Below are 27,555 nucleotides of genomic sequence, written 5' to 3' on the forward strand. Positions count from 1 at the left end.
AATGTTATTGATTGATTGGTTGGTTGGTTGATTGATTGATTAAGAGTGAGAGAGAGAAAGAGATTCACGATTTATTTTGTGACTAATGAATTGCTGATAATAAAAGCTTTCTTTAGATATATCCCTTCGATTATATTGTTGTGTACTGCTAGTTTGTCAGTTGTGATTGTCTGTGCTTTGGCATTACTGTCGTGACTTTCATGCCAATAAAGTTATATTGAGAAAAAATTGAGGGATAAACGGGACCTGAACTCTTATGTTATTGTTGTTGTTATTAGTTTTTATTATTTACTTTATTGTAGAAAATATACATTTACAAACTATAAGGAAATCATTCACGACAATCATAAAACTGCACTGAAGAAACCTAAAACTAACTTTAAAAAATACATAATTAAAAGATAGTATATAAGAACAAGTTAATAAATACAAATCTTGCATCAGCAACATAGTCAGATATATTGACTTGAGATGAAGTCAAACTAAATTGAAGGGGGGAAAAATAGATTTTACAGAGGGCATTTCTAAGACATTTAATTAGTGAGCTCATTTTTAAGTAATGCAAAGAGATCTTGGGCACAATAGGTTTTCATTCATTTAAGGAACTTAGTGTAGAGTTGAGTTGGGTGGAGTCTTAATGACTTTAGCCTTGTGAAAAGAATATGGCCACAATGAGTAAAAAATTACCATTCCTTTAAATTTTTGGTCTTTCAATAATGTACCAAAAATGTTATATTGATCTAAAACAGGTTTGGTTTAAGTTTGCTGTGCAACCAATCCTTAAATTGTGTCCACAACAACTGAGTGTGACAGCATGAAACAAATAGATGTCCCAATATCACTTCCACAAAAAATATATGAATTGCTCTCAAATCAAAATGAATCTTTAAAATTCATTAGAAGGGTAGATATTATTAATTACTATACAGTGAATTTCTTTTGTTTGATCTGACCGGAACTCATCTTTGTAGCTCTTTGTTGCAGGGGGGCAAAGCGGAAGAACACGATGTGTCATCAGCGAAACAAAACAAACCAGCGGTCTGCGTTCCGCTGTTCATGTTACATAAACGCTGCGTCGCGTTACATTCAAAGCAAAGTGTTTACATTCATATAGATAAATAAGAGTATCGTCGGTGCTGTGATATTAAATTTAATATCATTTTAAAAGTATTTTTAGCAAGCTAACAAGCTAACAGGCTAACGTTCAATCTGTGCACGCAGAGGTGTAGTTCCGTCGTCCTTAACCTCATAAACAACATTACCTCATGCTCGTCAAGGTGGCTCACTGTGCGTATTAACAGGTCTAAAGCCTGGGCGCAGTTTGACATTAAAGATCAGATAAATCTTTGAAGCGTTTTCTCTGAATCTGCTGAAACATCATTGTTAGCTGTTAGCTAGTGTGCACGGGGAAGAGGAGCTGGTTGGGCAATGCAGGGAGTGATGATGTGACAACTCTGAGGGAAGCTCGTAGTCAGTCTGTGGAGCTGCCATGAGAGGCTGGAAGTGTCTCTTGATCGAGTAAACAGGTTAATCTCCATCAGCGGGACATCACGGCTCTTAAACCTTCATCATGCCTGGGATGGTCGCGTTTGGTCGTCGGTGGGGCATCGCCAGCGACGACCTCGTTTTCCCCGGATGCTTCGAGCTGTTTTTCCGTGTACTTTGGTATGTTGTGTGCCCTCAGGTCACTGATTTACTGCCACTAAACTTAACATTATTCACTCACTCTGCTGCTGCCTGATCGTCTCCTCCTCAGGTGGATCGGCACCATGATCCTGTTTACCTACCACAAAGGGAACTTTGACTGCAATGGACGGGGAGTTCTTCACAGCTACCTGGTGGGACTGCTGGTCGTGTTGGCACTCATCATCCTGTCATTATGTGCCACTGTTTACGTCAGTGCCCAAGGTAATTCACTTATATGATGTTAACCAGATTAATACTTATATTTAAATTAATGTATTTCATGAAGAGAGTGAGGAAATCGGACGGAAATCCCAGGGTTGCGATGCCTTTACATCATTTAGCCTGCAGCAATATAAGTTTCAAAATACTTCTTCTTAGGCAACATTAAGTGAAGGAAATGACAGAGATGTTCTGCTTGTCTTTTTTGTGAGCCAACATGTTCACACATGCCAGTGCATTTACTGAAAGATGATATAAACCAGCCACAAGCTAAACTGTCTTAAAGTGAATCTGGTCAGTTCATTCAAAGATAAGCTCAGGGTTCCCACGCGTCCTGGAAAACCTGGAAAACAGTTCACCAGTTTTCCTGTACTGGAAAACACCTGGAAAATGGGAGAAAAAGTAAAATGTCCTGGAAAATCACAAATTGTCCTGGAAAATTATTCCAACATGACTGCGTGTGATCTGACACAGTTAAAAAAAAAACCACATTCAACATTTATGGCCATTTTTGTCATTCAGGTCTATTTAGGTCAATTTATGCACTGATCCTCTGATTATTATTATTATTTATTTATTTCAGCAAGGCATCTTACAGTCCTTTGCAGGCTCTTGTTTTTACTGTTACTTGGTTGCACTAATAAAGTGAAGTGCTGTACATCTGTGGTTGCATTGTTCTATAATTTATTTGCCATGATTTTTAAGCATGTAAGAAATGATTTCATGGATAGCCATAGACAGCACGTCTTTCAATGTAGACTTCCACTGAGAGGAACATATTAGACTATTTAGGAACTAAATTAGGAACTAAATTTAGACTGTCATACCAGCTTGATCATCAATGAAAATGTCCTGGAAAATGATCTCTGGAAAAGAGTGGGAACCCTGTAAACTAAAGGCAGCTGGACCTGAAGCAGGAACCTGAAGGTGTTTCACTTCACATTCAAAAGGCTTCTTCACTTCTAAAAGTTTAAAAGTGTTTAGATATAATCCATTAAGGTTCATTCGGTCTGACCTGTACATTGAAGTAAGCCAGTTCTTGTCACTAGACCAATGTGTATCTTTTTACCTCGACATGTTACCACCACAAACTTCCTGCTGTGACTTACTGTCAGCTGATTTATATTGGTTTGGACTACGGGTGTAACGATTCTTTTTAACAACGATTCGATTTGTATCATGATTGGTGGTTGCCGATACGATTAAATGACGGTATTGGTTCATTTAAAACGATACAATGCGAAACGATTCAGTGACTTGAAATCGATTCAGTAACTTCTTAACCAAAAATTCAACCAGTGTGACTGTGAAATGAAAACCTTGATACTGGACACCCTAGACTCCTGTTGTTCCTTGTAAGGGAAACAAACAATTAAATAGCAATTAATGGCAAATGCATTCACATTTTATTTCCGTCTTTGCAAAAGCCAAAGTGTTTCCACACACTGGACCGCAATGGTGACTTGATCATTTCTCACTCCCCGGCTTCTCCTCTGCCATCCACCATGCTATGTTTTGTTGTCTGCTGTCGCATGGCGATGACGTCACAGACAGGCAGCCTTAATTGAGTAATGTTTAACGTCTTATCATTAAAAGTGTAAAAAGAACACATCCATATAAAGTCTGCCGTGCTTAAATCCAATGGGTTATTTCCTAGTATGGACACAATCGATTTATTAACTTTTAAACAATGTTAGATCGATATATGTCATCTGGAAGGCCGACTTGCCGAGCACAGATCGATGTAGTCGATGAATTGTTACACCTCTAGTTTGGACGACTGAAGTGGCAGGACGGCCGCGCCCCCCTGTTGTCCGACAGTCTTAGGTCCGTATCCCAGGTGTGTTTTTCCTGATCTCGACAGCCTCCGTTATCCAGCGCTGGTATCTGTTGCTCTCAGAGTGGATATCTTGGGATGTTTGCACATGAAAAAGTAAACACAGACAAGACTGTGAGAAAGAAAAAATCTGAAGCATGCACACATGAAATAAAGCAAAAAGCTGAACAGAAAAATGTAAAATCAGACCACTGCAAGAGAGAAACACATCATGGTCCAGGAAAAGGCTTAGGTAATCCACTCCGAGAGCAACAGATACCAGCGCTGGATAAGGGAGGCTGTAGGGATCAGGGAGTCGGTCCAGAGGACAGTGAACTTATGATGAGGGGGCCAAAATGCTGACAGACAACAGGGAGCGTGGTCGTCCTGCTGTTTCAGGTAGGATAACCAAACCTCTATAAATCAGCTGACAGACCTCACAACAACACCACGTGACTCCTCTGAGGAAGACTGCAGGAAGTTTGTAGTTGAAACATGTTGAGGTAAAAGCACACTGATCTAGTTAAAGAACTGTCTCATTGTACTGATTAGATTTAACTTTAAGTTTTCATGACCAAGATGGCTGAGAACCCTTCCCCACATGTTCAGTGTCATGTTCAGTCTATATCTTTGGAGGCTGACAACAGTGATGGGACACATCCTAACCTTTGTAACATCACAATCTTTTGTTTCAACTAAAAGCATCTTCTCCCCCTGTGCTGCATATCAGTAGTGAATGTATTTCTTTTTATTTATTTATTTATTTTTCTTTTTTTTTTTCTTTTAGCCACACATGTAAAAAAAAAAACATATACACATACATACATACATACACATGTATGCACACATGCATATACATGATAATAACAAAGAAAATAAGTAAATTAAAAATAAAATAATAATAATACTTAAGTGTTGAGTGTCAAATATGTTGAGTGATGTTGACGTACATTTAACATTTTATAGTACAGTGAGGGAGTTTGAGTACGGTTAGGGGACATAAAGGGAGAGGGGTGTGTGCCTGTGTGTGCGTGTGTGCATGTGGTGTGTCTAAGTAAAAGAAGTTGTGAATAGTGAATATATTTCTGACTGTCTCACATAGTTCCATGATTGTTTCTCAGGTACCATCACAAACCCTGGCCCACGGCGCTCTATGCCAGCCCTGGTGTACCTGCGTGCTCTCCTGTACATCCCTGAGCTGGTGTGGGCCTGTCTTGGAGCGGTCTGGGTGTCTGATGACAGCAAAGGCTGCGATCCTGCCACAGTGGGCGCGGTCATCGCAGCAGTGATTGCCAGGTAAGTTGTGTTGAAGAACAAGCTTATTGTTTCATTGTTTTCCCAGTGGGTGTCTTGATGGAGCATCTCTTTTGTGTCACAACAGCTGGGTCATCCTGCTGTTCACCGCTATAGGCGTGGTGTTTGTGTTTGACCCCCTGGGGAATCCACGTCCCCGGCCTGCTGCCATGGAGCCGCTAGGAGTGCGAGACCTGCAGAGCAGCGAGGGCACCCAGTTCTTCTCCACCGCTCGCTCCCTGGCGGTAAAGGTGTGGGAGAACCGGCTGCGGCTCATGTGCTGCTGTCTGCCGCAGGATGAGAGTCACCGAGCAGCGTTCTCGAGCATCTCACAACTCCTCAGTGGATTCTTCTCTGTAAGGGGAACCTCCTCCTACTTAGAGTTATTTAGCCTTTAATGAGACGTGTATTGTAAAACATACGTCTAATATAAGATGTAGTGCTGCAACAAAAACATTTGTCTGATTGTGTTTTAGGACACAGACCTGGTCCCAAGTGACATAGCAGCTGGTCTGGCTCTGCTACACCAGGAGCAGGATAAGATGGAGCAAAGCAGAGACCCTGATGTCACAGTGGACCACAGCCCCTCCTCCCCCATTGTAAGCCCAGAAGTCTGTTGGTTTTGTTTCACCAGACTGCAAAGAAGTTCAAACACCATCTAGTAACATCGTGCAACTCTGTGAAACACGATACTGATCATTAAAATGTGCCTGTTCATGTGAAGGGGGAAGATCTGGAGACAGAGTTGGAGAAAGCAGCTCACTGTATGCGCTTTGCTGCAGCAGCTTACGGCTGGCCGCTCTACATCTACTCCAACCTCTTCACTGGACCCTGCAAACTCAGCGGAGACTGGTGAGGCGCACTCACTCTTTAACTTAACAGACTTCAAGACAACTCTCAGAAAGACACACAGCCAGGTTGGGTTTACAGCTCCTGAATGTACGGAGAAACAGACTAACTAACCAGAGGGTGTGTTTGTGTATCAGCTGTAGGAGCCATGCTGCAGAGTACGACATCGTGGGCGGAGACCACCTCGGCTGCCACTTTTCCTCCATCCTGCACAGCACCGGTCTGCAGTACAGAGACTTCATCCACGTCAGCTTCCACAACCAGGTAGGAATGTCACCAGCTGTTAGGAATACTCTTTGTCAAAGTGTTGTTGATAAATTGATGTTGATCATTCACATTTCTTCCAGATCTATGAGATCCCGTTCTTTGTGGCTCTGGATCACAAGAGAGAGGCTGTTCTGGTGGCTGTCAGAGGAACTCTGTCTCTCAAGGTGAGTTTGTAAAGAGTCAGAACTAGGGATGTAAATCTCAAGTATGGTAGGAAATGTTAACGATCAATTATAGATTAATCATTAAAAACAACTTCAACATTTCCTTCAAAAAAATAATGCCAAATGCGTTTTTTCCCCTGAATCAAATGTTCCTTCACGACACAATGTATATAACTGACAGTATTGAATATCTACGGATCATGTTGAGGTGTTCAAAATGTTAAACACGCTGAATATCAACATGTGGAGCAGGCTCATAATCTCTGCAGACATACAGTCATAAAAGTGAAGGCTCAGACTTCAACAAGGGAACTGAACAGAAACACATCAGACTCTCAGTGTCCAGTTTTCTGTCTCCTCGTTCTTATTGAGAAAAATAATCATGTGAACGCGGACAGGTGTCAGCTGAGAGCGCAACCAGGTCATAATCAGTCCGACGGCGGAGCAGAAAAGCGCTCTTGGAGACCTGTCACTCAGCCGCAGCCCCCAGCTGAGCGTCTCCTTCAGTCAGCTGATTCACATCGAAACATTCTTTAAACTTAAAACATAGATAGAAAATTGATCAAAAAAATGTGCATTTGGAGTAATTTCTTAACAACCAATTACTCAATACTTGATTAATTATTTACATCCCTAGTACAAAATAAAGATGAGATAGTTGTCTCAGTTTTATCACACCTCCCTCTACACATTCACTGTGCATTCATAAAGCCTGCTGGAGTCCCATTTCTTCTTCATGTTCAGAATCACTTCCCTGTCTGCGCAGCTGGCTTGTTCATGGTACACAGAAGGCTGATGTATAGGAGTCACAGATTGTCCGCAGGTCTCAACGGCTACTATTTGAAAGAAGAATATTGCTGAAGAAGCTCTGATTAAGAAAAAGAAGAGTTGAGTGGGAAGTGAAAGTGTGGTGAGGGCGTGTGCAAGAGGATGTCAACATTAACCTAAGATGCAGTCCTTTTTTTTTTGCGGTTCTTTGTTGCTTGTGTTAGTCGATATATAAATGCAGCATATGTGCCCTTTAGTTTGAAACGTTTGGTTGTGACTTTGGGCCTACTATAAGTGTTCCACTTTATCCCTGATTTAACACTCTGTCTCTCCTGCAGGACGTTCTGACGGATCTGTCTGCAGAGTGTGAGAACCTGCCCATAGAAGGAGTGACTGGAGCATGCTACGCTCACAAGGTGAATCAACACTCTGCACATGTATTTGAAGATGTAAAACCTGTTTTTAATACATTATTATCACATGAAATGAAACAAGAAGTGCATCACCTCAACTTTTCTTCAGTGAAATCCATACACAGATGACTGTTTGATGTAAAACGTCACAGTTTGAAACTTCTAAAGTCTTGAAAGTTATGATTGAATTTGTCTCATTTGACCTGATTCAGGTAGGAATAAACGGGTTACACTGAGGCTGGTTTTGACTCTTAAGTCTTCATTAAAGGAATCTTAATCCTGCGTTGTCTGTGACTCCGACAGGGAATATGTCAAGCAGCAGGTTACATCTACAAGAAGTTGGTGAATGACGGCATCCTGAACCAGGCTTTCTCCATCGCACCGGTAAGTAAAGTACCTTACACCGGAGCCAACAGCAACATGCACGTAGAGTGATGGCTAAATTCCACCAGATCCGTGTCTGGTCCGTCTCCGATCCGTCACAGCACCAGATCTGGTTTCTACTCTAGTCAATGTGTTAACTTCCACTGGATCCACTCCGTTGCGTTCTGGCTGCGTCTCTAATCCGGCAGGTCGGAGTCCTCCAGATCAGATATGCAAGACTTCTATTTGTGCCAGATGCCGGAGCACGACGCATCAATCTCAACAGAGCAGATGGAGCGGGACAGGAAGTCAGGTTTCCCCAAAACAAAATGAAAACATCCGGTTAATTTTCAGAATAAAACACTCTGTGTTATCACCAGATCGTATTTCACTTAACTACAACAACAAACCGTCATGATGAGCGGAGCCAGGCCTGGAGTCAACAGGTCAGAGGTTTTTAGAGGACCAGAAAGACAACATGGATGAGGAGAGGAGGAGGAGAATCCTTGATTCAGTGATTACTGCGGGAAAACCTCGGTCACTTGACTCCAGCTGTCTGGTGGTCCTGCTCCGTGCTGTGTTCTGAAAACACAACCGGTGGGTGTTGACGGACGAGAGAGCACGAGGCTGGACCGCAGCGGAATGGAGACGCACCGGACACGGATCTGGTGGAAGTCCTGTGTGAGTTTTCTCCCCTCTGCAGACTTGATGGAAGCTGCACGGTGAGGAGTATTTTTGAGGGGTGACACGCTCAAACCTTAAAATGGTCAGAACAACAACTCAGCCTAAAAAGTGAGCTGTCTGTAAACACATCTCTGACATCTCTTGTTATTAAACAGGGGTTTGAACAGCCCGATATGTGTTGTGAGTCAGAGCAGGTAGAGGGGGGAAAGATCTGCACTTCATGGAGCTGTTAGCAGCTGCAAACTATTTTTAGTGGACTCACCCCTCAGGGTACACTAGTAATAAGGAAAGCAGGATTTTCCGGTCACATTTCTCCTCTATTGGATCACCAAACTCTACTTTCTTCACTGTCGTCAAAAGTTCAGAATGTCCCTGACAATGTGACTTTATATTTTGTGTTGTTGCACATTTGTTGTTTGATAAAGGTAAAGAGCACAAAGAGTCCTCTAAGTATCCAGTATGTTCTCTGTGTTTCTGTCTCTGTAGGAGTATAAACTGGTGATCACGGGTCACAGTCTGGGCGCTGGCACAGCTTCTCTACTCGCTATCCTCTTGCGCAATTCTTTCCCCACCCTGCAGTGCTACTCATTCTCTCCACCAGGGGGGCTCCTGAGGTAAGAAAGGCTGGACAGACACACCTTCAAAATAAAAGCATTGTGTTTAAATAGGGGTCGAGAAAAGGTGCAAAGGGATCAGGCTTTGTCTATGAAATGCATCTAGAAGTGCTTTCATAAAATATTTGTCATGCTTTTGACATAAATAAAGCTGATACAAAGCCAAATTTGAAATCAGTGTATCCATTTTCTGTGTAATCTTAACAGGAAAAAACTGCAGAGCCTTTTGTTCTCTAGATTTTTGGCGTGAGGGACTCACTGCTCACACTGATCTGTTCATATTTATTTTCTTTATCAGTTTATTCAACAGGGACAATACATTTAGGCATTGTTACATCTAATTAAATTGCAACCAATGCAGAGTTTAAAGGACTTCCTGATGAGGCTTATTTACATAGCTTGTCCCTGGAATATGCACAGTGTAAATTAAGCAGCCATCGTGCAGCCAATCAATCAATCAGAATATTAATAATGAGGCCATCAGTTGGACTGATTTTCTGAAGCTAATGTCTAACCTGATAACCACATGATGATTTGTTCCTACCTCACAGAATGTAACATCCCCACTCTGCCTGTTGTATCTGACGCAGCCTTGTGGTAACCTTGGTCTCATGTTCTTTCTCTCACACAGTAAAGCTCTGGCTGATTACTCAAAGGACTTCGTGGTCTCTGTTGTGCTTGGGAAGGATTTAGTTCCCAGGTAAGAGAAGCTTTCACTCTTCATCTGTGACTGCCTTTGTAACTCAATGTTTCATCATCATGTGTGTGTGTCCATGCAGGTTACACTTGTGTGTGTGTGTGTGTGTGTGTGTGTGTGTGTGTGTGTGTGTGTGTGTGTGTGTGTGTGTGTGTCCATGCTGGTTACACTCGTGTGTGTGTGAGTCGTACTGCACACTCAGGCCTATATGAATGTCCTGTTATAGACCACTGTGTGATGAGACTCTATATTTGGCTCAGCCCTGTTATTACAGGGACGGAGAGAATGAGTCCATCGTGCACGCTCTTTTTCCCTTCTGTTCCCTCCTCTGTTGTGTTTTCTTTCTGCTGTATTCCCTCTCTCTCTTCTAATACTTTTGCTTTCACTGTGTCTGTGCAGACTGAGCATGCCCAACATGGAGGATCTGAAGAGAAGGATACTCAAAATAGTTTCCAACTGCAATAAACCAAAGGTAAATTCATTCAAACACACCATCCTTGATATCTTCTATCACAGAATCACTTCACGTGTGTTTTCTCTCTGTGTGTTGCAGTACCGCATCCTGCTGCAGGGGTGCTGGTATGAGCTGTTCGGAGGAGACCCGGACGACTTCCCCACCGAGATGGATAACAGGAGGGAGGAGGAGCTGAGCCAGCCGCTGTTAGGGGAGGAGTCGCTGATCATCCGTCACTCATCGTCCTATCAGAGCCTGGCGTCAGACGACTCACCTGCCCACACGGCTGCACACTTACCTTTGTTCCTGCCTGGACGCATTCTGCACATCACAGAAGACGGACCGTCACGGAGGTCAGTCTGCAGTTACTCAGACATGAGTAGACGACCAATGTTCTGTTTATATCAATACATTTGACTTTATTTGTAAAGCACTTTTCATACCATGATATTAAATAGTGCTGTACATAAAAATAATAGGAGTAATGCAATAGAAAAAAAAAATACAAAAAATTGAAGAAGACCCCCCCATCCCAATAGAAATCCATATGCAAGGTTAAGAACATGATATATATAAAAAATGATGATGATAATAATAATAATAATACAAATGATAAAAATAATGTTAATAATGTAATAATGATGACAATAATAATAATGATAATAATAATAATAATAATGATGATGATGATGATGATGATGATAATAATAATAAAATGAATAATGTAATAATGATGACAATAATAATAATTATAATTATTATTATTGTTATTATTATTATTATTATTATTATTATTATAAAGAAAGAAACATAAAATTAAAATAATAAATAAATAAAAATAAGTTGCTGACGAACTGAGAAACTGAAAAAAAAAATAATAAGATGTAAAACTCAAGATGGGAAGAAAAAAATCAACAAAATATAATAAATAAACAAGATAATAAAACACTAAAAGCTTAAACTGGGAAATGAAACTAAGATGCTAAACTACACAAAGTAAACAGAATAAAATATTAAAATTCTGAGAGGTAATCTGTAAAGATCATAATACGATAAAATCAAATTAATAATAAGATATATGATGAAATAATACATTTTTAAAAAAGTGAACTAAATTCATAACAATATGTGTCTATGATAATTTAAAATAAGACAGTATATGACTTTAAAATTTACAAAAAATCAAACTAGATAATAAATAAATAAATAAAGTAAGATTGTGCTCTTTCACAGGAACAGTTTTTTTTTTGCCTCCTTGTGGTTGTTAGAATAAGGATAGCTTCTCTTGGTTGATGATGCTTAATCTCTGAGGTTGTAGTCATGTTGATACTTGAGATTTTTAAAACGAGTATAAGTGGATCATATGTGGGACTGCTTCAGCAACTTGACCACGGCTCAACTAAAACGCCACCCAAAGTTTCCCCCAAATCCACCGCAGTTGGAAAATAGAAGAAGACAACAAGCTGTCATCTTCAGCGGTGGATGTTCAGACAGGGACACACGAGCACAGAGACACAAAGAGCAGAGAGACAGCTATACAGACAGATTACAGGCAGTAAACAATTAGCAAACAAGTTAACAGCTAAGACAACACTGAGGGGAGCTGGCTGAGATGTTGGGAGACAGTCTGAGCAGGAGTGGAGGAGTTTTGTTGGACATGTGTGGGCGTGACTCAGTGTTTCATTTATGATTGGTTAGATATTATATATGTCGTAATAAATATCCAAGTTAACCCCGCCCACTTGAACCTATCGTCAGAATGTTATCAAAAAACTTGACTGATGATATTTCAAAAATGGATTAAAGTTCAGTTCTGATATTTATATAAATATACATAGTATGAACATGTGACTATAAATATCATAGTTAGAAGGCTTTGTTGATTTGGGTTACCAGAGGCTCAATTCTAATCTCATCACTCGTTCCTGTCTTTCTTCTCAGGTCCTGCTTCTCCCAGGTCCGGTACCGTGCTGACTGGTCTAATGAAATGGCCTTCAGGAGTGTTCTGATCAGTCCCAGGATGCTTGCAGACCACATGCCTGACGCTGTGCTCCGAGCGCTCAACAGCCTCACCAGCGACAGACCCTTCCCCTTCTGCCCGTCGTCTTTAAACAACAGCCAGCACAACACAATCTGAAGTGTACCGTTGTGACTGACTCCCTGTGTGTGCGCTCCCAGACCGGATTGTAGGGAATGACATGAACCGAGAGATTAACATATCATGATCTCCTTAATGCATCTGATTTATAAACATGTTGGAGCACAAGTTCTTTGTATAATTGCACTTTTCATTAAGTTAATTTATGTTGTTTTTTACTGAGTTCCTCCATGAGCAACTTGATGCCATGACCTTTGAATGTTCGTCATGTACAGTATTTGGCAGTGCTGCAGTTTTACTCTAATGTGATTGTTTGTGTGAGTGCTGAATGGCTGGAGGGGAAACCGCCCTGACGTCAGTGAAAGTGAAAAGCTGTCTTCCTTTCCGGTGAAGAGGACTGAGGGGCAGCCTGACCCAAATATGAGGATTTGACCCACAAATGTGGATGAACACATTGCGTCTTTAATTGTGTAGTATCTTTAGCGTGTGTGTCTTGTGTTTTAATGTCTTATTACATCAGGATGAACAGTGCCTATGCAGAAAAAAAGTCCACAGGATCGCTTTAAAGAACGACGGTGATAAGTGCAGTGTGTTTACAACCAGTTTTGTTATGCATTTTCTACAATGCAGTTTAGGTATTGCATGGTGTTTGGCAAAAAAATGAAAGTTAGCAAAGGTAGAAGATTGTACATTTTGTGGGAGTGTATTTAATTGCCATGGATATTACTTATTGTTTCAGGTAATGTATGATATAAAGTTTGACTCGGCTGATGCCTGCATAACTATCTCACATCCTCAACAGACTGCATTGGACTTCCTGATCTGAATAAAAGCTTTTGTGAAACTAACGCCTCATTCTGTAACATTTCTCAAAGAGTAGAAATACGTTTTCCCTAACCCACCAAACCTCCTAATCAATGTAAGTATGTGGATGCAGGTGCTACAAATATAGTTAAGCCCAAAATTATTCATACCCCTGGCATATTTTGACTTAAAGTTACTTTTGTTCAACAGCAAGTTTTTTCCTGATTGGAAATGACACAGGCGTCTCCCAGAAGGTAATAAGACGATGTACAAGAGGCATCATTGTGGAAAAAAAGAATATTTCTCAGCTTTTATTTACATTTGAATAAAAAGTGGCATGTCCAAAATTATTCATACCCATCTCAATAATCAATAGAAAAGCCTTTATTGGCTATTTACAGCAATCAAACGCTTCCTATAATCGCTGACCAGCATTTTGCATATCTCCACTGGTATTTTTGCCCATTCATCTTTAGTGATGAGCTCCAACTCTTTCAGGTTGGAGGGTCTCCTTGCCATCACCCTGATCTTTAGCCCCCTCCACAGATTCTCAGTTGGATTCAAGTCAGGTCTCTGGCTGGGCCACTGCAAGACCTTCATGTTTTTGTTCCCTAACCATTACTTCACCACTTTTGCTGTGTGTTTTGGGTTGTTGTCGTTCTGAAATGTCCATTGGTGCCCAAGGCCAAGTTTCTCTGCAGACTGCTTGATGTTGTTGTTGAGAATCTTGATGTATTGCTCTTTTTTCATGGTGCTGTTTACTGTGATTAGGTTCCCTGGTCCATTGGCTGATAAACACCCCCAAAGCATTAGGTTCCCACCACCATGTTTGACAGTTGGGATGGTGTTCTTAGGGTTGAAGGCTTCTCCTTTTTTACGTCATATGAAGGATACATCATTATGGAAAAACAATTAAATTTTTGTTTCATCTGACCATAAAACAGAAGACCAGAAGTCTTTTCTTTGTCCAGATGAGCATTTGCAAAGGCCAAGTGGGCTTTTGTGTGCCTTATCCAGAGAAGCGGCGTCCTCCTTGGTCTGTGTCCGTGGAACCCTGCAGTGTGCAGTGTCCGTTGGACTGTCTGCCTTGAGACGTTGCCACCAGCAGAGCCCAGATTCACCAGGATGGCCTTGGTGGTGATCTTGGATTCTTTTTCCCCTCTCTCACTATCCTCCTGGCCAGCACAGGTGTCACCTTTGGCTTCCGACCACATCCTCTGAGATTTTCCACAGTGCGGGACGCCTTGTATTTTTAAATAATACTTTGCACTGAAGCCACTGGGACTTGAAAACATTTAGATATGGCCTTATAGCCCTTTCCTAACTTGTGAGCATCCACAATGTGCAACCGCAGGTCCTCAGAAAGCTCCTTTGTCTTAGCCATGACTATCCACAAACCACCTGCAGAGAGCTGCTGTTTTTCACCTGTTGAGTTCATTAAAACAACTGTTCCCAATGAATCAGGGTCATTAGGATGCTTTAGAACAGCTTGGACTATTTGGAACGGTATAGAACTTTGGATTTTCCAACAGACTGTGACAGTTTGCAAAAGGTATGAATAATTTTGGACATGCCACTTTTTGTTCAAATGTGAATGAAAGCTGAGAAATATTTTTTTCCAAAATGATGCCTCTTATTATCTTCTGGGAGACGCCTGTGTCATTTCCAATCAAGAAAAACTAGCTTGTTGAATAAAACTAACTTTAAGTCAAAATGTATCGGGGGTATGAATAATTTCGGGCTTAACTGTATGTGCCCCATCACTAGATCCACTCGGACTGGCCACAAATGTTCCCTACCCTTCATCAACCCTTCATCAACCTTTTTAAGCAAGTGACGCAAGCGCGACGTCCCGTAAACACATGAGCGCTTCACGTGATCCTCGTAAAGTTTAGTTTCCCGGCTCGTGCACGGTGCAGAGATGTTCTACTTTTGATTTTGGGCTAAAGTTAATAAAGAAAGAAAGATGTAGAAGTGTACAACTGTGATGTTTATGTTACAGATAATAAAATGCATTGCAGATATGTATGTTGTGAATCTTGTAAAATAATGTTCGGGATATTACAGTGGTTGGAGGTACGCCCTTGAGTCTGTACATTCTTTTGTATTATTTACAACATAACAAATATGTATTACACAAAGCTTTTCCTTATTTTCACGTTCACATGGTCACAATAAAGTATCCTTGAATCCTTCACATGATGTTAGCCTGAGGTTCATATCCCGCCCCTGAACGTCACATAATAGCAGCTATATATATACACGGTTTAAATGATTCCTTCACATCAATGTTTTGGATTAACAATCACTTTTAAAGACAGTTGTATATATTATATTACTATATTTAGTATATTAACTTCTTACAGTTTGGTTAAACCACTGAAGTACAAGTTGAGCTCGGTTGAGCGCTTCCTGTGGTTTAGTTTCCCACAGCCCGTGAAGGCAGCATCAGGAGCTCATCTGTTGGACAGGGAAACTAATCAGGAGCGAAGTAAAGTCTAACACTGCTGCTAGCTACCAGGCTACCAGGCTGTCAGAGTCCAGACCACCATGGATTACAGTCTGTAAATGTCCCAGGATGTGTTTTCTGTCCAGTACTCAGTCCTGTGTGAGGTTTTAGGGACACAGTTTGGTTTCTGCGCGGAAAGTCGAGCCCGGACCGCCTCTGGACCAGCTGAAGCCTCGGCTAGCTTATTAACATTAGCAGGAGAATAAGTCTAAGAAAATGGAGCTGGACGAAGTAGTCCTGTATCAGGACGAGTCCGGGAACTCCACCATGATGTCCGAGCGAGTCTCGGGTCTGGCCAGCTCCATTTACCGGGAGTTTGAGCGGCTGATCGAGAAGTACGACGAGGACGTGGTGAAGGAGCTGATGCCGCTGGTCGTCGCCGTCCTGGAGAACCTGGACTCGGTGTTCGCTGTGAACCAGGAGCACGAAGTGGAGCTGGAGCTGCTGAAGGAGGACAACGAGCAGCTGGTCACCCAGTACGAGAGGGAGAAGGCGCTCAGGAAGCATGCAGAGGAGGTGGGTTTCATCAAAAACACTTAGAGTCAGGTTTAAACACTCTTAAAACTAGGAGAAGGCGCTCAGGAAGCATGCAGAGGAGGTGGGTTTCATCAAAAACACTTAAAATCAGGGTTAAACACTCTTAAAACTATGAGAAGGCGCTCAGGAAGCATGCAGAGGAGGTGGGTTTCACATAAAACACATTAAAATCAGGTTACAAACACACTTCAGGAGGACCCAGATTTCCCTCCAGACCAGAACTCATTAGAGAAGAATTAATGAGTCCTATAATAAACCTCATTTATTCAGGCACTCTTAAAAAAAAAATAAAGATCTGTTTTATTTGATTTTTTTTCCCACACTAGATACAGAGGATCAATTTTTAATGTTAAGGCAGGTGGTGTTTTTCTAATATAAATAAATAAATTGACAGATGAATAAATCCATCAATGAGAAAAAACTACAAAAAAACCCAACAATAATTAAAATAGAGAAAAAACAACAAAAAAAGAGAGAGAAAAAAACTGAACTGAACTCAACTTTATTTATATAGCACCTATCAAACATGCAGCTCAAAGTGCTTCACAAAATAACAGAGACAGAAAACAACAGCAATGGTACAATTATAAAAGGCATGTTTATAAATAAAATATTTAAAAATCAAATTAAATCAATACAGTAAAATGAATAAAATAAGTAAGAGTGGAAAGAAAAGAGAGAAATAAGGTATAGTTAAAAAGATCAGATAAATACAATAAATTAATTGATAATTAAATAAGATAAATAAATGTTAAAGAAATGATTATGATAATTCTAATAATGATAATACAGTCCAGGGCTAAAAATAAATTACTCTAAATTAAAAGCTAGATTAAAAAAGGAGTTTAGGGGCATAAGAAATTTACAGAAGTGAGAGTACAAAAAAAATAATAATCCAAAAAAGAAAATATGAAAGGTAAAAATAAGAACAACTACAAATAAACAGACATATACAATAAATAATGAACACCACATCCAATAAATTAAAACTACACCCAGAACAACAGAACATGGTCTTCCCTGAATTCAGATACTGTGCCACAGAAAGGATTCAGTCCTCAAAGGGTCAAAATTAAGAGGAACTAGTCTATAATAAAAAAATAAATAAACTCAAAATCTGCAACCAGCGTCTTTAAGGTGGATCTTGTGACTCCAGGGTTTTATGAGATCAAAGAAAGGCTGCCATATCTTAAAAAATCTGTTTGTGGATCAAACAGGAGTATGAAATGAAGAGCAGCCCTGATCCAGACCTCATAGGACAGAGGAGAGGCAGACTTCCAGCAAAGTAGGATCTGACGTCTAGCCTGTAGTGTCAGGAAGGCTACAAAATCAGGACCATTGCGTGAGGAGGTACCCCAAAAAGTGTGAGTAATAGAGTTGGTGAAGGGATACTTGAAGCGCCCTTCAAAGAACATCAAAAACATGGGACCAGGGATTTTGTAGGGCTGAGCAGGACCAAAGCGTGTTGTTTACATCTATCAAAGGATTTATTCCTGCACTCTTAGATGACATCAGAAAGTACAGTTTAGCATAAGAGTGGCTCTGTTTGACTGGGTAATGATGTTTACCACAGCCCACTATGGGAGGGAAACGCTGGGATTACAGGCAGACCTCTAGAAATTTTACCCAGGATTAACTGCAGCAGTTTGGCTGGATTTACACAACTACAGAATATGAGCAGCTGAAATTTCCTCCTACACAGAGGTCACACATGACTTATTTAATGTGCAACTATGTGAATAATCTCACTCAGTCCCATGAGGAGTGACATGTCGTTTATTTTAACCTCAGTGACACACCTATTAACATAATCTGTCCAACTTCATCTGAACAGAGCAGGCTGTGTTTGCACGCTGACACACAGTTGTCAGGGTGTCACACAAACAAACCGTGGTTGTCATTCACATTGCGTAGTTTTTAGGTCATTGTTGGAGTTCCCTCTGTGTGATACTACTTGGACGGAGCAATTTTTCCACAGAGGTCGTCCGTCTAGTGTTTAATCTTGAGAGCAGACTAAGCCTGAGTGAAAGCCGTGGTACAAACAGGCACGCTGAGACATGAAAGCTGCACTCCTGTGTTTTGATCAAGTTAGTTTTAAGGTAAAGTGTGACTGTGCACCCCTTCCCTGCTGTCCTGTCATTACTTATCATGAAGTTTGAGTGAGTATATTAAAAGTTATGCTTTCAACCAAAGTCAAAACAAAACTTTTGTCATGGTACCTGAATCATGTTACAGTTTTAAGGTGATTACTGCAAACAGGAAGTGGTCAAAGTTCCTCAAAAGCTCCAGTCAGGATATCCACAAAAGTCCTCTAAGAGAAGTTGTGATATAAATAAAAGAAGCTTTATAAACAAACTTTAGTAAAAGTAAACTTATATTTCTTTATGCCTTCTTATGACAAAATAACTTGACTTGATGGAGCACATGAGTCCATGGTCAGCTGCTTGATTGGTCAGTGTGTTTGTGTGACTGTGCACTTTTTAAATACTTCCATCAATCATTTAACTTTTCAATCTGGATTAATCTCTGTTTTTATTCTCAAGTATTGAGCAATCATGTTACATACATTCTGGGTTTACATTCAGGTCTCATTTATAACTTTTAGTTATATGATCTTTGAATTTACAAATGTGATTATACATCAAAACAAAAAGGAATCAATAACTGATAAAAGTATAAATGTTTCATTATATTATATTATATTTTGTTAGAATATATTATGGTAAATTATATTATATTTAGTTACATTATATTATGTTATAATATAGTATTTTATAACATATTATATAATATTATTTGATATATTATATTACATTACAATATATAATGTTATATTATATTTTGTTATTATGTTATAATACATTATTTTATATTCTATTATATTGTTTTCATTATATTAAATTATAATATATTATGTTATATAACATTTTGTTATATTGTATTATATATTATATTATATTTTTTATATTGTATTATATTACATTATAGTATATCATTTCATATTAAATTGTTAAATTGTGTATTATATTATATCATATTATAGAACAATAACATCAGTAGGAGCAACCCCCCCCCCCCCCCCCCACACACACACACACACACACAAATGATTAAAAGATAAATGAATCAGTTAAAATAAAATGAAATAAAACAAAACAATTATTTTTTTAAATAGTCAATTGCAATTTATCATGTTTTTATTTGCATGTTTAGAATTCCATTACTCTGCAGTTAAAACAGTTATTATGTCTATATCAGCAATGTAAAGCAGTTCCTATCAGTGTTCTGTTTTGGAAATCAAATGAACGCCGTGAAATGTACTTTATGATCAGGACTTTAGACTCCTTATTTAACACTGCACTGCTGCACCATGTGACTGGACACAATATGCCAACCTCAGGGCGTCCCTCAGACTCAAACTGACCGGTCTGCAGTCAGATGACACCCACTTATCAAGTGCTGTAGTTACCATCTTTGATTTAGTTTCACCCACAGGTCTCCATAATATGGTCCTGCCAGCTTTAAAGTAAAGCGTCCCAGATTTGTGAAAGTGAATTGTGCCATTCAACTGATCAATCTTTATTTATATAGCGCCAAAGACAGGATCAGATCCAGTCCCATCTTACAGACAGGACTCAGTCTGATCTCATCTTAATCCACCATGAGCAGAGCACTTTGCAGCATTTAGCAAGTTACAGTGGCAAGGACAAACTTCCTTTAACAGGCAGAAACCTCCAGCAGGACCAGACTCATGTTAGACACACATCTGCTGAGACCATGTTGGAGAGAGGGATAGAGGGAGATGAAGAGAGAGAGAGATGATAGTGGTGAGACGGATAGTAGTAGTTGTAGCAGCTGGAGTCTGGCACATCCACAGCAGCAGAGATCCAGAGGAACCTACGAGACAAGGGAGCTCAGGGACTCCAGAAAGGTCTATGGTTAGTAACTTTAATGGGACAGGAAGAGTTAAAGTAAGAGACAGGCAGACAGAGGAGAGAGAGTGAAAGACAGGATCCCAGTGTGTCAGTCTAAGCCTATAGCAGCATAACTAAGAGCTGGTCCAAGCCTGATCCAGCTCTAACTATAAGCTTCATCAAAAAGGAAAGTTTGAAGCCTACTCTTAAAAGTAGAGAGGGTGTCTGCCTCCTGGACCCTGACTGGTAGATGATTCCAAAGGAGAGGGGCCTGATAACTTAAAGTTCTACTTCCCATACTACTTTTAGAGACTTTAGGTAGGATGAGCAGGCCTGCATGTTGGGAGCGTAGTGTTCTAGAGGGGTAATAGGGCACTATGAGCTCTTTAAGATAGCTCAACTACGGTGTGCCAAAAGGGTCAAATAGCACGCAGCTACACAGTGAAAAAAAGTTAGTTTCAGACTTTAATCACCGATGTTGTAATGCTGACAGATATTTTCAGCATGTTGCAGAAAAACAGCTTATAGTGTTAACAATGGAGCGACTGAACCTGTGCTATGTGAGGTAACATTACTGTTATTATCAGAGCGGGCTGGTGACTTTTAAAAGAGCAGAAAAACATCTACTGATAACTCTTCAACAAAAACCTCTCTGTCTCTGCAGGGTTACTTTGTGTTCTCATGTCAGAATCCTTTCAAAAACAATCTGAGCCGCCCAGTCACTCAGTTTTTATAGCTTTTATATGAGCTACTTCGGTCAGGACGTTTTGCCCCCAATCATTATGATGCATTCTTTGCAGCCTTCTGCAGCTGCAGGGTTACACATGCCTGAAAAGTAGCCAGAGTGCCCCTTGCCTGCTTCATAACATCAACATTTAGCTCTTAAATGAACTAGATGTTAAAATATCTGCATCAGACGAGCACTGCTGTACTCAGTTCCATAGTGTATCTGCTCCATAGACTGTATAAGAAATGGACGTAGTATCTGTGATGTCACTCATCTGTTTTGAACAAGCGGCAACCTCCGGTCTCAAATGATGAAGCCCATGCGGAAGTGTTATAAACTGCAATACATCGAGAATCCTCTTGAGGCTGGCTGCAGAAACACAGGAAACCACATACACATGAATGGGAAAAAAATGATCTTTGCAGCATTAATAAACATGTTTACAGCCTGGTTCAAAAAACGGCTTGGCCCTACAAAGCTAATCTCTCTATCGGCACACACTGTACGGGGGGTGAATTTTTTTCAAGTTTTTGCCCAAATAAGGACATGACTGACGTGACTCCTGGTCCGTAATACATAGCTGTTGGCTAAGAGGCTCACACTACGTCACACTCTGCCTAGTTGTGTTCTGCATAATTCCAATATGGCTGTCGCCGTCGATTCGCCTCGAAATAGCTCTCAGGAACAGATGGGTGACGTCATGGATACTACGTCCATATTTTATACAGTCTATAGTTTTGAAGCCGATAGTTGGCGGGTGCCATATTGGAAATGTTGAACTGAACATAACATCTGTTGAACTAGTGTGAGGTGAAGAGGCAGGTCTTTAGCCTTTTCACTAACAGATACAGGGTGCCCGTTTGTCAATCAAGTCGGCTGTGCCTCTAATTATGGAAAACTCATAATCTTAATATCTTTGAAACTGCAGAGTTATAACCGCCCTGTACAGTGTGTGTTGAGGGAGAAATGAGCTAACTTAAAGAGCAGAACTAAACAGGTTTTTGAACCAGGCTGTAAACATGTTTATTTCTGCTGTAAAGATTGTCTTCTTTGAATGGGTGTGTATGTGGTGTCTGGTGTTTCTGCAGCCAGCCTCAAGTGGACACTCAAGGAACTGCAGTTTTTAACACTTCCACATTGGCATTCACATCTGGAGGATGCCGCTTAATCTGCACAGGCTAAAGACTGATTTATACTTCTGCGTCTCCACTACGCTGCAGGGTCCGACGCGGACATGAGCACCACATACTTGTGCGTCGATGTGTCCGTGTCATGCAGGAATCTGCCGAAACGCTTGAGGGCAGTGTGGTCTCTCTGATAGCCGGTCGCCTGCTTCCGGTCCCGCTACGATCTCTGTTTACTTTTCCACAGAGATTCAGAGCGTGTTCTGTTAATCTACAGCTGATACATGTTGCTGTTTATCATACAGACATGATTACATGAAGAATAGAGAGGAGGAGATGAAATACACGGATGATGAGCAGGGATCCTGGAAGTGCTGTAAATGTGGAAAAAACAATGCCGCCTAGCCGACCAATCACGGGGCTTGTGGTCTGCGTCGATTAGACACGTAGTTACATTTTGGAGAGGGTGCACTTCAGCTACGTGAGGTACAGGAGCTACGCGGATCTGGCGTAGGCTACGGCGTCTATTTGACGCAGAAGTATAAATCAGGCTTAAATGTTAAAGTAGTAGTGGATTTCTTTGCTCTAAAGATTAAAACCTGAAACACTTTAATACCTGCAGCTTGAGTGTCTTATGAACAGTGTCATGCACTGTAACTTTTTCTAGCATAAAACGAAAATTTTGTGCAACTACTCAAAAGAACAAAGGAAAACATTGAACAAAAATGTGAGATTCAAAATGATCCATGGTGGGTTTTGTGGCTTATTTATATTGCAGTAGGTGGATATATATATGATATGCACTTCATCTGCTCTTCTGTTACTCAGTCTACATACATATAACACAAGAGAAAAGGTTAATCTGGTGTGGATTGTTTCAACATTAGAGACTACACGTCTCTGGAATAAGAGCACTCTAAGATAACAGTCACTGTGGGCTGTAAATGTCAGTTTTTGCCACTCCTCATATTCTCCAATCTGTTGGCGTTGAACTCGACAGTTAAATGTTGAATGACGAGCACAACAGGTCACAAAGCCGCGCGTTAATAATGTATGTCATGTCACGACATGTTGCTAAAGCATTAAGAGAGACCTGTGCACACAGGACTTTCTGTAGTGTGTGATGGATTTGCATGAGCCTTATGTGTAAAATACCCGGTCCTCAGTCTGTCCCTCGCTCAGGCGGCCCGTCAGCCCTCATACTGCTGCCATGATGTCAGAGGTCTTGTCCTTTAGCTTCACATCCTCTCTATAGGAGAGGTCGGCCTCAGTTCACGTCTGTGTGGGAACTTGAGTGAACAATCACAGTGCAGGATGTGGAGTTTACGGCTGTCCAGACTACATGTATGTTAACATGAGGTTGATGAGTGTGACTGATTTAAGGACACAGATAACTAGTTTACTAAAACCTCCACATTGTTACAGTATCATCAGCTTTGTGAGACATGATTGGCTCATTGCTTGTAAATACAGGTTTTTAGAAGACATTGGAATAATGACTGAGCCGACTGAACAGAAGGGTTAGGAATAGAGATGGGCGATATTTATCACAATAACATATTTCATATCAGTCGATATCGATGATTATCATGATAGATATGAAATCATTCTTTGATTTAAATGCAAAGTCACATTTTTCCTCCTGAGTGAAAGTTGAAGACAGTTTGTTAGTTTGTATCTGGATTTAATTTCTGATGAATTTCTTGAATCCATCATTTCTGACGGTGCTAACAGGAAGCAGGTCTTTAATGTAAGATGAGGTTTTTGTAGATTCTTATTTTTCTCAGGTTGAGGTTATTTGCATATTTAGATTTAAATTTACAGCAAATATACATAAAATTGTGTTCCCTGTATCAGTTTAGCAGATTATTCTTTGGAGTTTTGCTCTCCCCTTAAAGATTACTAAGGATTACGGACGGAGTGTTGTTGTTTCCCACAGTGCAGTGAATGCATCAAAGTTATTCAGTGTTCAGTTATCCTACGATCGTGGTGGACATTAAACGTGTTCACAGCAGAAGTCTCTGTGCTCTTCCTTTACCCACATCTTGAAAGTAGATTTAATGAACTGTATTAAGTTGATAGTTAACTCAGTGTCAGATTAACGACTCTGCTTTGAGCTGCTAGGTTTTTGAGTTTTCTTCAGTGTCGCTGTCGCTCGTTTCAGCTGTGTTTGCATTCTGCTTTGAATGTCTCTAAGCCCCGCCTATCTCTCGCCCTGCGACACGATTGGCTGTTCAATGCGTCTACTTCTGTCTAATGTTGGGTGGCAACTAGTGTTTAAGGCTCATTAGCGCCCCCCTTTCCAGTGGTTGGGGGTGTAATTACATGTTTATTTATAGCAAATTTTTATCGAACATTTGTTATATTAATATTGAAAAAATTATTTCGCGATAATTATCATTATCGAATTATGACTCAGCTCCAATGGAAATCGTGTCATAGTATCAGCAGCAGCTCTAAACCCTGAAATTGTACCTCAAAAAGAAACAAGTGTGATAACTTTTCACCACCTCCATATGGAAGTTGATTGCAGAAGTCCCGCCCCTTCTTAATTCCAATTGGCCGATAATCAAGAAGTGTCATTTATGAGCGTGGCGGTATTCCAAAAGTTGAAATGTTTTCACATTTGGTGAAAAATAGACCCTAAAACTTAACCAAACGCGCTTTCTTTGGCTCTCCACAAACACTCACTCTCACTAATGCCTCTCTGGAGTTTCTGTGAATGCTAATTGGTTAAGAGGTCAAACCTTGTTATGCTGTGGACGTCTTTAGTGGTAAACAGCCTGTGCTGTGGTGTTTCTGCACAGAGCAGTGTAGAGGTTGATTGAACAGTATAGATAAATCCAGAACAGTCTTTCTTACTAGGTGTGTCTACCTGCCGGGACATTAATTTGCATTGACTCATTCAGACACTTCAACATAGATCATCGATAGGCTTCTTGTGAAGGCTCAATAGTTTATTGACAGAAGCAGCAGATATAAGCAGAAATCCTCTCGGCCACCTCTGCTGGACGTGATGTTTCCGACTGCTTTCCAATAATGAAAGTGTAGTGTCTGTGACGGAGGGCGGAGCAGAGACACACAGCAGCCAGAAAGAAGTGCGACTTGAGCAGCAAATGTTAAATCTTACTCTTTGGTAATGTGGATGTGTTTATGAGTATTATCTTTATTCGACGTATAAATTACTGCCGATTATAAAATAAAACAAACTGAGAATGTATTCAAAACAGTGACAGCTGACAAAGAGCTCTACTCTCTCTCTATGAACTTGTTTAATAAAGAAAGATACTTTACTTTACTTCCCTAAAAATGTACACAACTTCAGCACACATGCCAATTAAAGACAACAGGACAATTAAAGGCGCAGATATTCTGACCAGCTAGACAAACATAAAGACATTAAAATAAGAACATAAAACCTATTCAAAGGAATTCTAACCAAAAGTTATCACTGAATCTCTTATTTCTATAAAATAAACAAAGCACAGAGACTTGAATGACTCCGCGGCTCTATCACTGACTGAAGTTGTAAAAGTGGTCAGTCCTGGAGAGAAGCAGAACTGATCAACATTTACCCCTGGAAAGATCTCCTACAGAGCATCTCAGTTCAGTTCATATAGCAAATGCCAGGAGCAGACACACATAACTTAACTCTGTGTTGTGTGTACAACTTGACAAAACTTGTGTTCGATCAATTCAACTCTATCCAGGAGCTGTTTTTCGCCTGCTCTAATCTTTGGCATAGTATTGATCCAGCTGTCTGGACAATTTAAATATATTTACCTTATATAGTTTACAATACATACTATCACTGAGATATGAGTCAAATAAGAGACCCATGAATTTTTTTTAATTGTCTTTAAAATATGAAATGAATTAAAAATAATATGCAACTGTTAGTGCTTGAATAGCTTAGACTGAAAAACGAATGTAGTGAAATGATGAGCTGAGAATCTAACGTCAAAGCTAAGCCAACCTCATGTCTTAAAATATGAAGCCCATGTGAGAAGGCTAAAAACTGCAGTTCATTGAGCGTCCACTTGAGGCCGGCTGCAGAAACACCAGAAACCACATACACACCCATTCAAAGAAGACGATCTTTACAGCAGAAATAAACCTGTTTACAGCCTGGTTCAAAAAACTGTTTAGGCCTGAATAGCTAATTTCTCTATCAGCACACACTGTACGAGGTGCATTTTTTCATAACATTGTATTTTTGAAGATATTAAACTTACGAGTTTTGCCTAAATAAGGGCGTGACTGATTTGAATGACAGGCGGGAACACTGTAGCTGTTAGCGAAAAGGCTAAAGGTCCGCCGCGTTACCTCACACTAGCTCCACAGAAGATGGGTTGTGTTCAGCATTTCAATATAACTTTTCCTAAACTTTTTAGTCCACGAACATTACAGAGCCAGAGACTGGAGACCCTCACTGTCCTGAGGGGGCTGAATGTGGATCACAGCTGCATGGAAACTAACAGGCCAATCCAAACACCCACATAATTTAATACCATTTAAAAAAGGCCAGAAGAAGAGAATGATGACGCATTCAAGATACAGTTTTTGTAGTTATTTTTTACAATAATGGATAAAATGTGCAATTTTAGATCTTTCAAAATGTTATTGTTTTTTAGAGGCATAATAATAACTTTATTTGTATAGCACCTTTTAGAAACAAATGTTTACAAAGTGCCTTGACAAACAAAGCATGGCTTTAACAGACAGAGAGGAGTGTAGGAATTCTAACAGTGATTTAAAAGAATAAACACAAATCAAACAGAATAAAGTGGTGAAACAGTAGACCAATACATCATTGATAGAGGTCAATGAATGAATGAATTAAATCAATAAATAAGTTAATAAAATAAATAGATAAATTAATAAAATAGATTAGTAAATACAATAAATAAACAAATAAGTCAATTAAATAAATGAGTGAATAAAGGCATTAAAGGACAAAAAAAGGGTTTAAGAAGAAGACAACATCACATCAGAGACAATAGAAAAGGATAGATTAAAAACATTAAAATAATAAATGAAAAAAATAAATAATAAATCAATAAATAATTCAAAGTAATCAGTTAAAAAAAAAAAAGCGGTTAAAAGGGTGAAGTCTCATAAAAGACAGTCTGTAAAAGTGTCTTAAGAGATGATGTCACTTACTCTGTGAGCCTTATCTCCTCGGAGAGGTCGTTCCAAAGTCGAGGAGCTCTGATGGAGAAACCTTGATCCCCTTTGGATTTGAGCCTCGACTTTGGAGCAACCAGAAGTGCCCCACCTGAGGATCTAAGGCCGCCAGATGGCTTGTATGGTGTCAGGCAGCATTTCTGCAATGTAGCTAGGGGAGAGACCATCTCGTGACCGTAGTGAAATAAAATACACACTTTCAGCTGTGAAAATTTCGACTTCCATGTTCTAGTGTTCAGACATGTCTGCGTCAGAATGTCCCGTTACATGGAGATCCTGTTTTTCCTGAGTCAGCAGTGAACATGTTTTATTTGAACTTTTCAAATGTTAAATGTTTGCTAAGAGAGTTTTCAGATTTGAAGTTTGAT

At 40.0% G+C, this 27,555-nt stretch overlaps 2 protein-coding genes across 6 annotated transcripts in view; both read left to right on the plus strand.

The window, feature by feature from the left end:
- The first annotated feature begins 980 nt into the window (after positions 1-980).
- daglb (diacylglycerol lipase, beta) lies at positions 981-13,233 on the plus strand. Of its 2 annotated transcripts, XM_034708734.1 has the most exons (15): positions 1,004-1,665; positions 1,757-1,908; positions 4,843-5,017; positions 5,103-5,370; positions 5,491-5,613; positions 5,739-5,866; positions 6,001-6,127; positions 6,211-6,294; positions 7,401-7,478; positions 7,779-7,859; positions 9,009-9,136; positions 9,768-9,836; positions 10,233-10,305; positions 10,387-10,640; positions 12,229-12,868. In XM_034708734.1, exons 1-15 carry the CDS (start codon positions 1,571-1,573, stop codon positions 12,422-12,424), a joined length of 2,031 nt encoding a protein of 676 aa, XP_034564625.1. In that variant the 5' UTR covers positions 1,004-1,570; the 3' UTR covers positions 12,425-12,868. The 2 variants fall into 2 exon arrangements, with proteins under 2 accessions (XP_034564624.1, XP_034564625.1); XM_034708733.1 differs by having other exon boundaries at positions 981-1,665; positions 10,233-10,640; positions 12,229-13,233.
- A 2,244-nt stretch (positions 13,234-15,477) lies between these two features.
- The window catches only part of spag9b (sperm associated antigen 9b), a 67,345-nt gene continuing 55,267 nt past the window's right edge, over positions 15,478-27,555 (plus strand). For 2 of the 4 annotated variants that reach the window (XM_034707629.1, XM_034707630.1), the window contains exon 1: positions 15,478-16,214. In XM_034707629.1, the coding sequence (XP_034563520.1) occupies positions 15,915-16,214 (300 nt within the window). In that variant the 5' untranslated portion in view covers positions 15,478-15,914. Of the gene's footprint in view, positions 16,215-16,271; positions 16,297-16,354; positions 16,379-27,555 lie in introns of those variants that run through there. The other 2 variants (XM_034707632.1, XM_034707631.1) reach the window with 2 other exon arrangements.

Source organism: Notolabrus celidotus, chromosome 18 (genome assembly GCF_009762535.1).
Source record: "Notolabrus celidotus isolate fNotCel1 chromosome 18, fNotCel1.pri, whole genome shotgun sequence".
Taxonomy (NCBI): domain Eukaryota; kingdom Metazoa; phylum Chordata; class Actinopteri; order Labriformes; family Labridae; genus Notolabrus; species Notolabrus celidotus.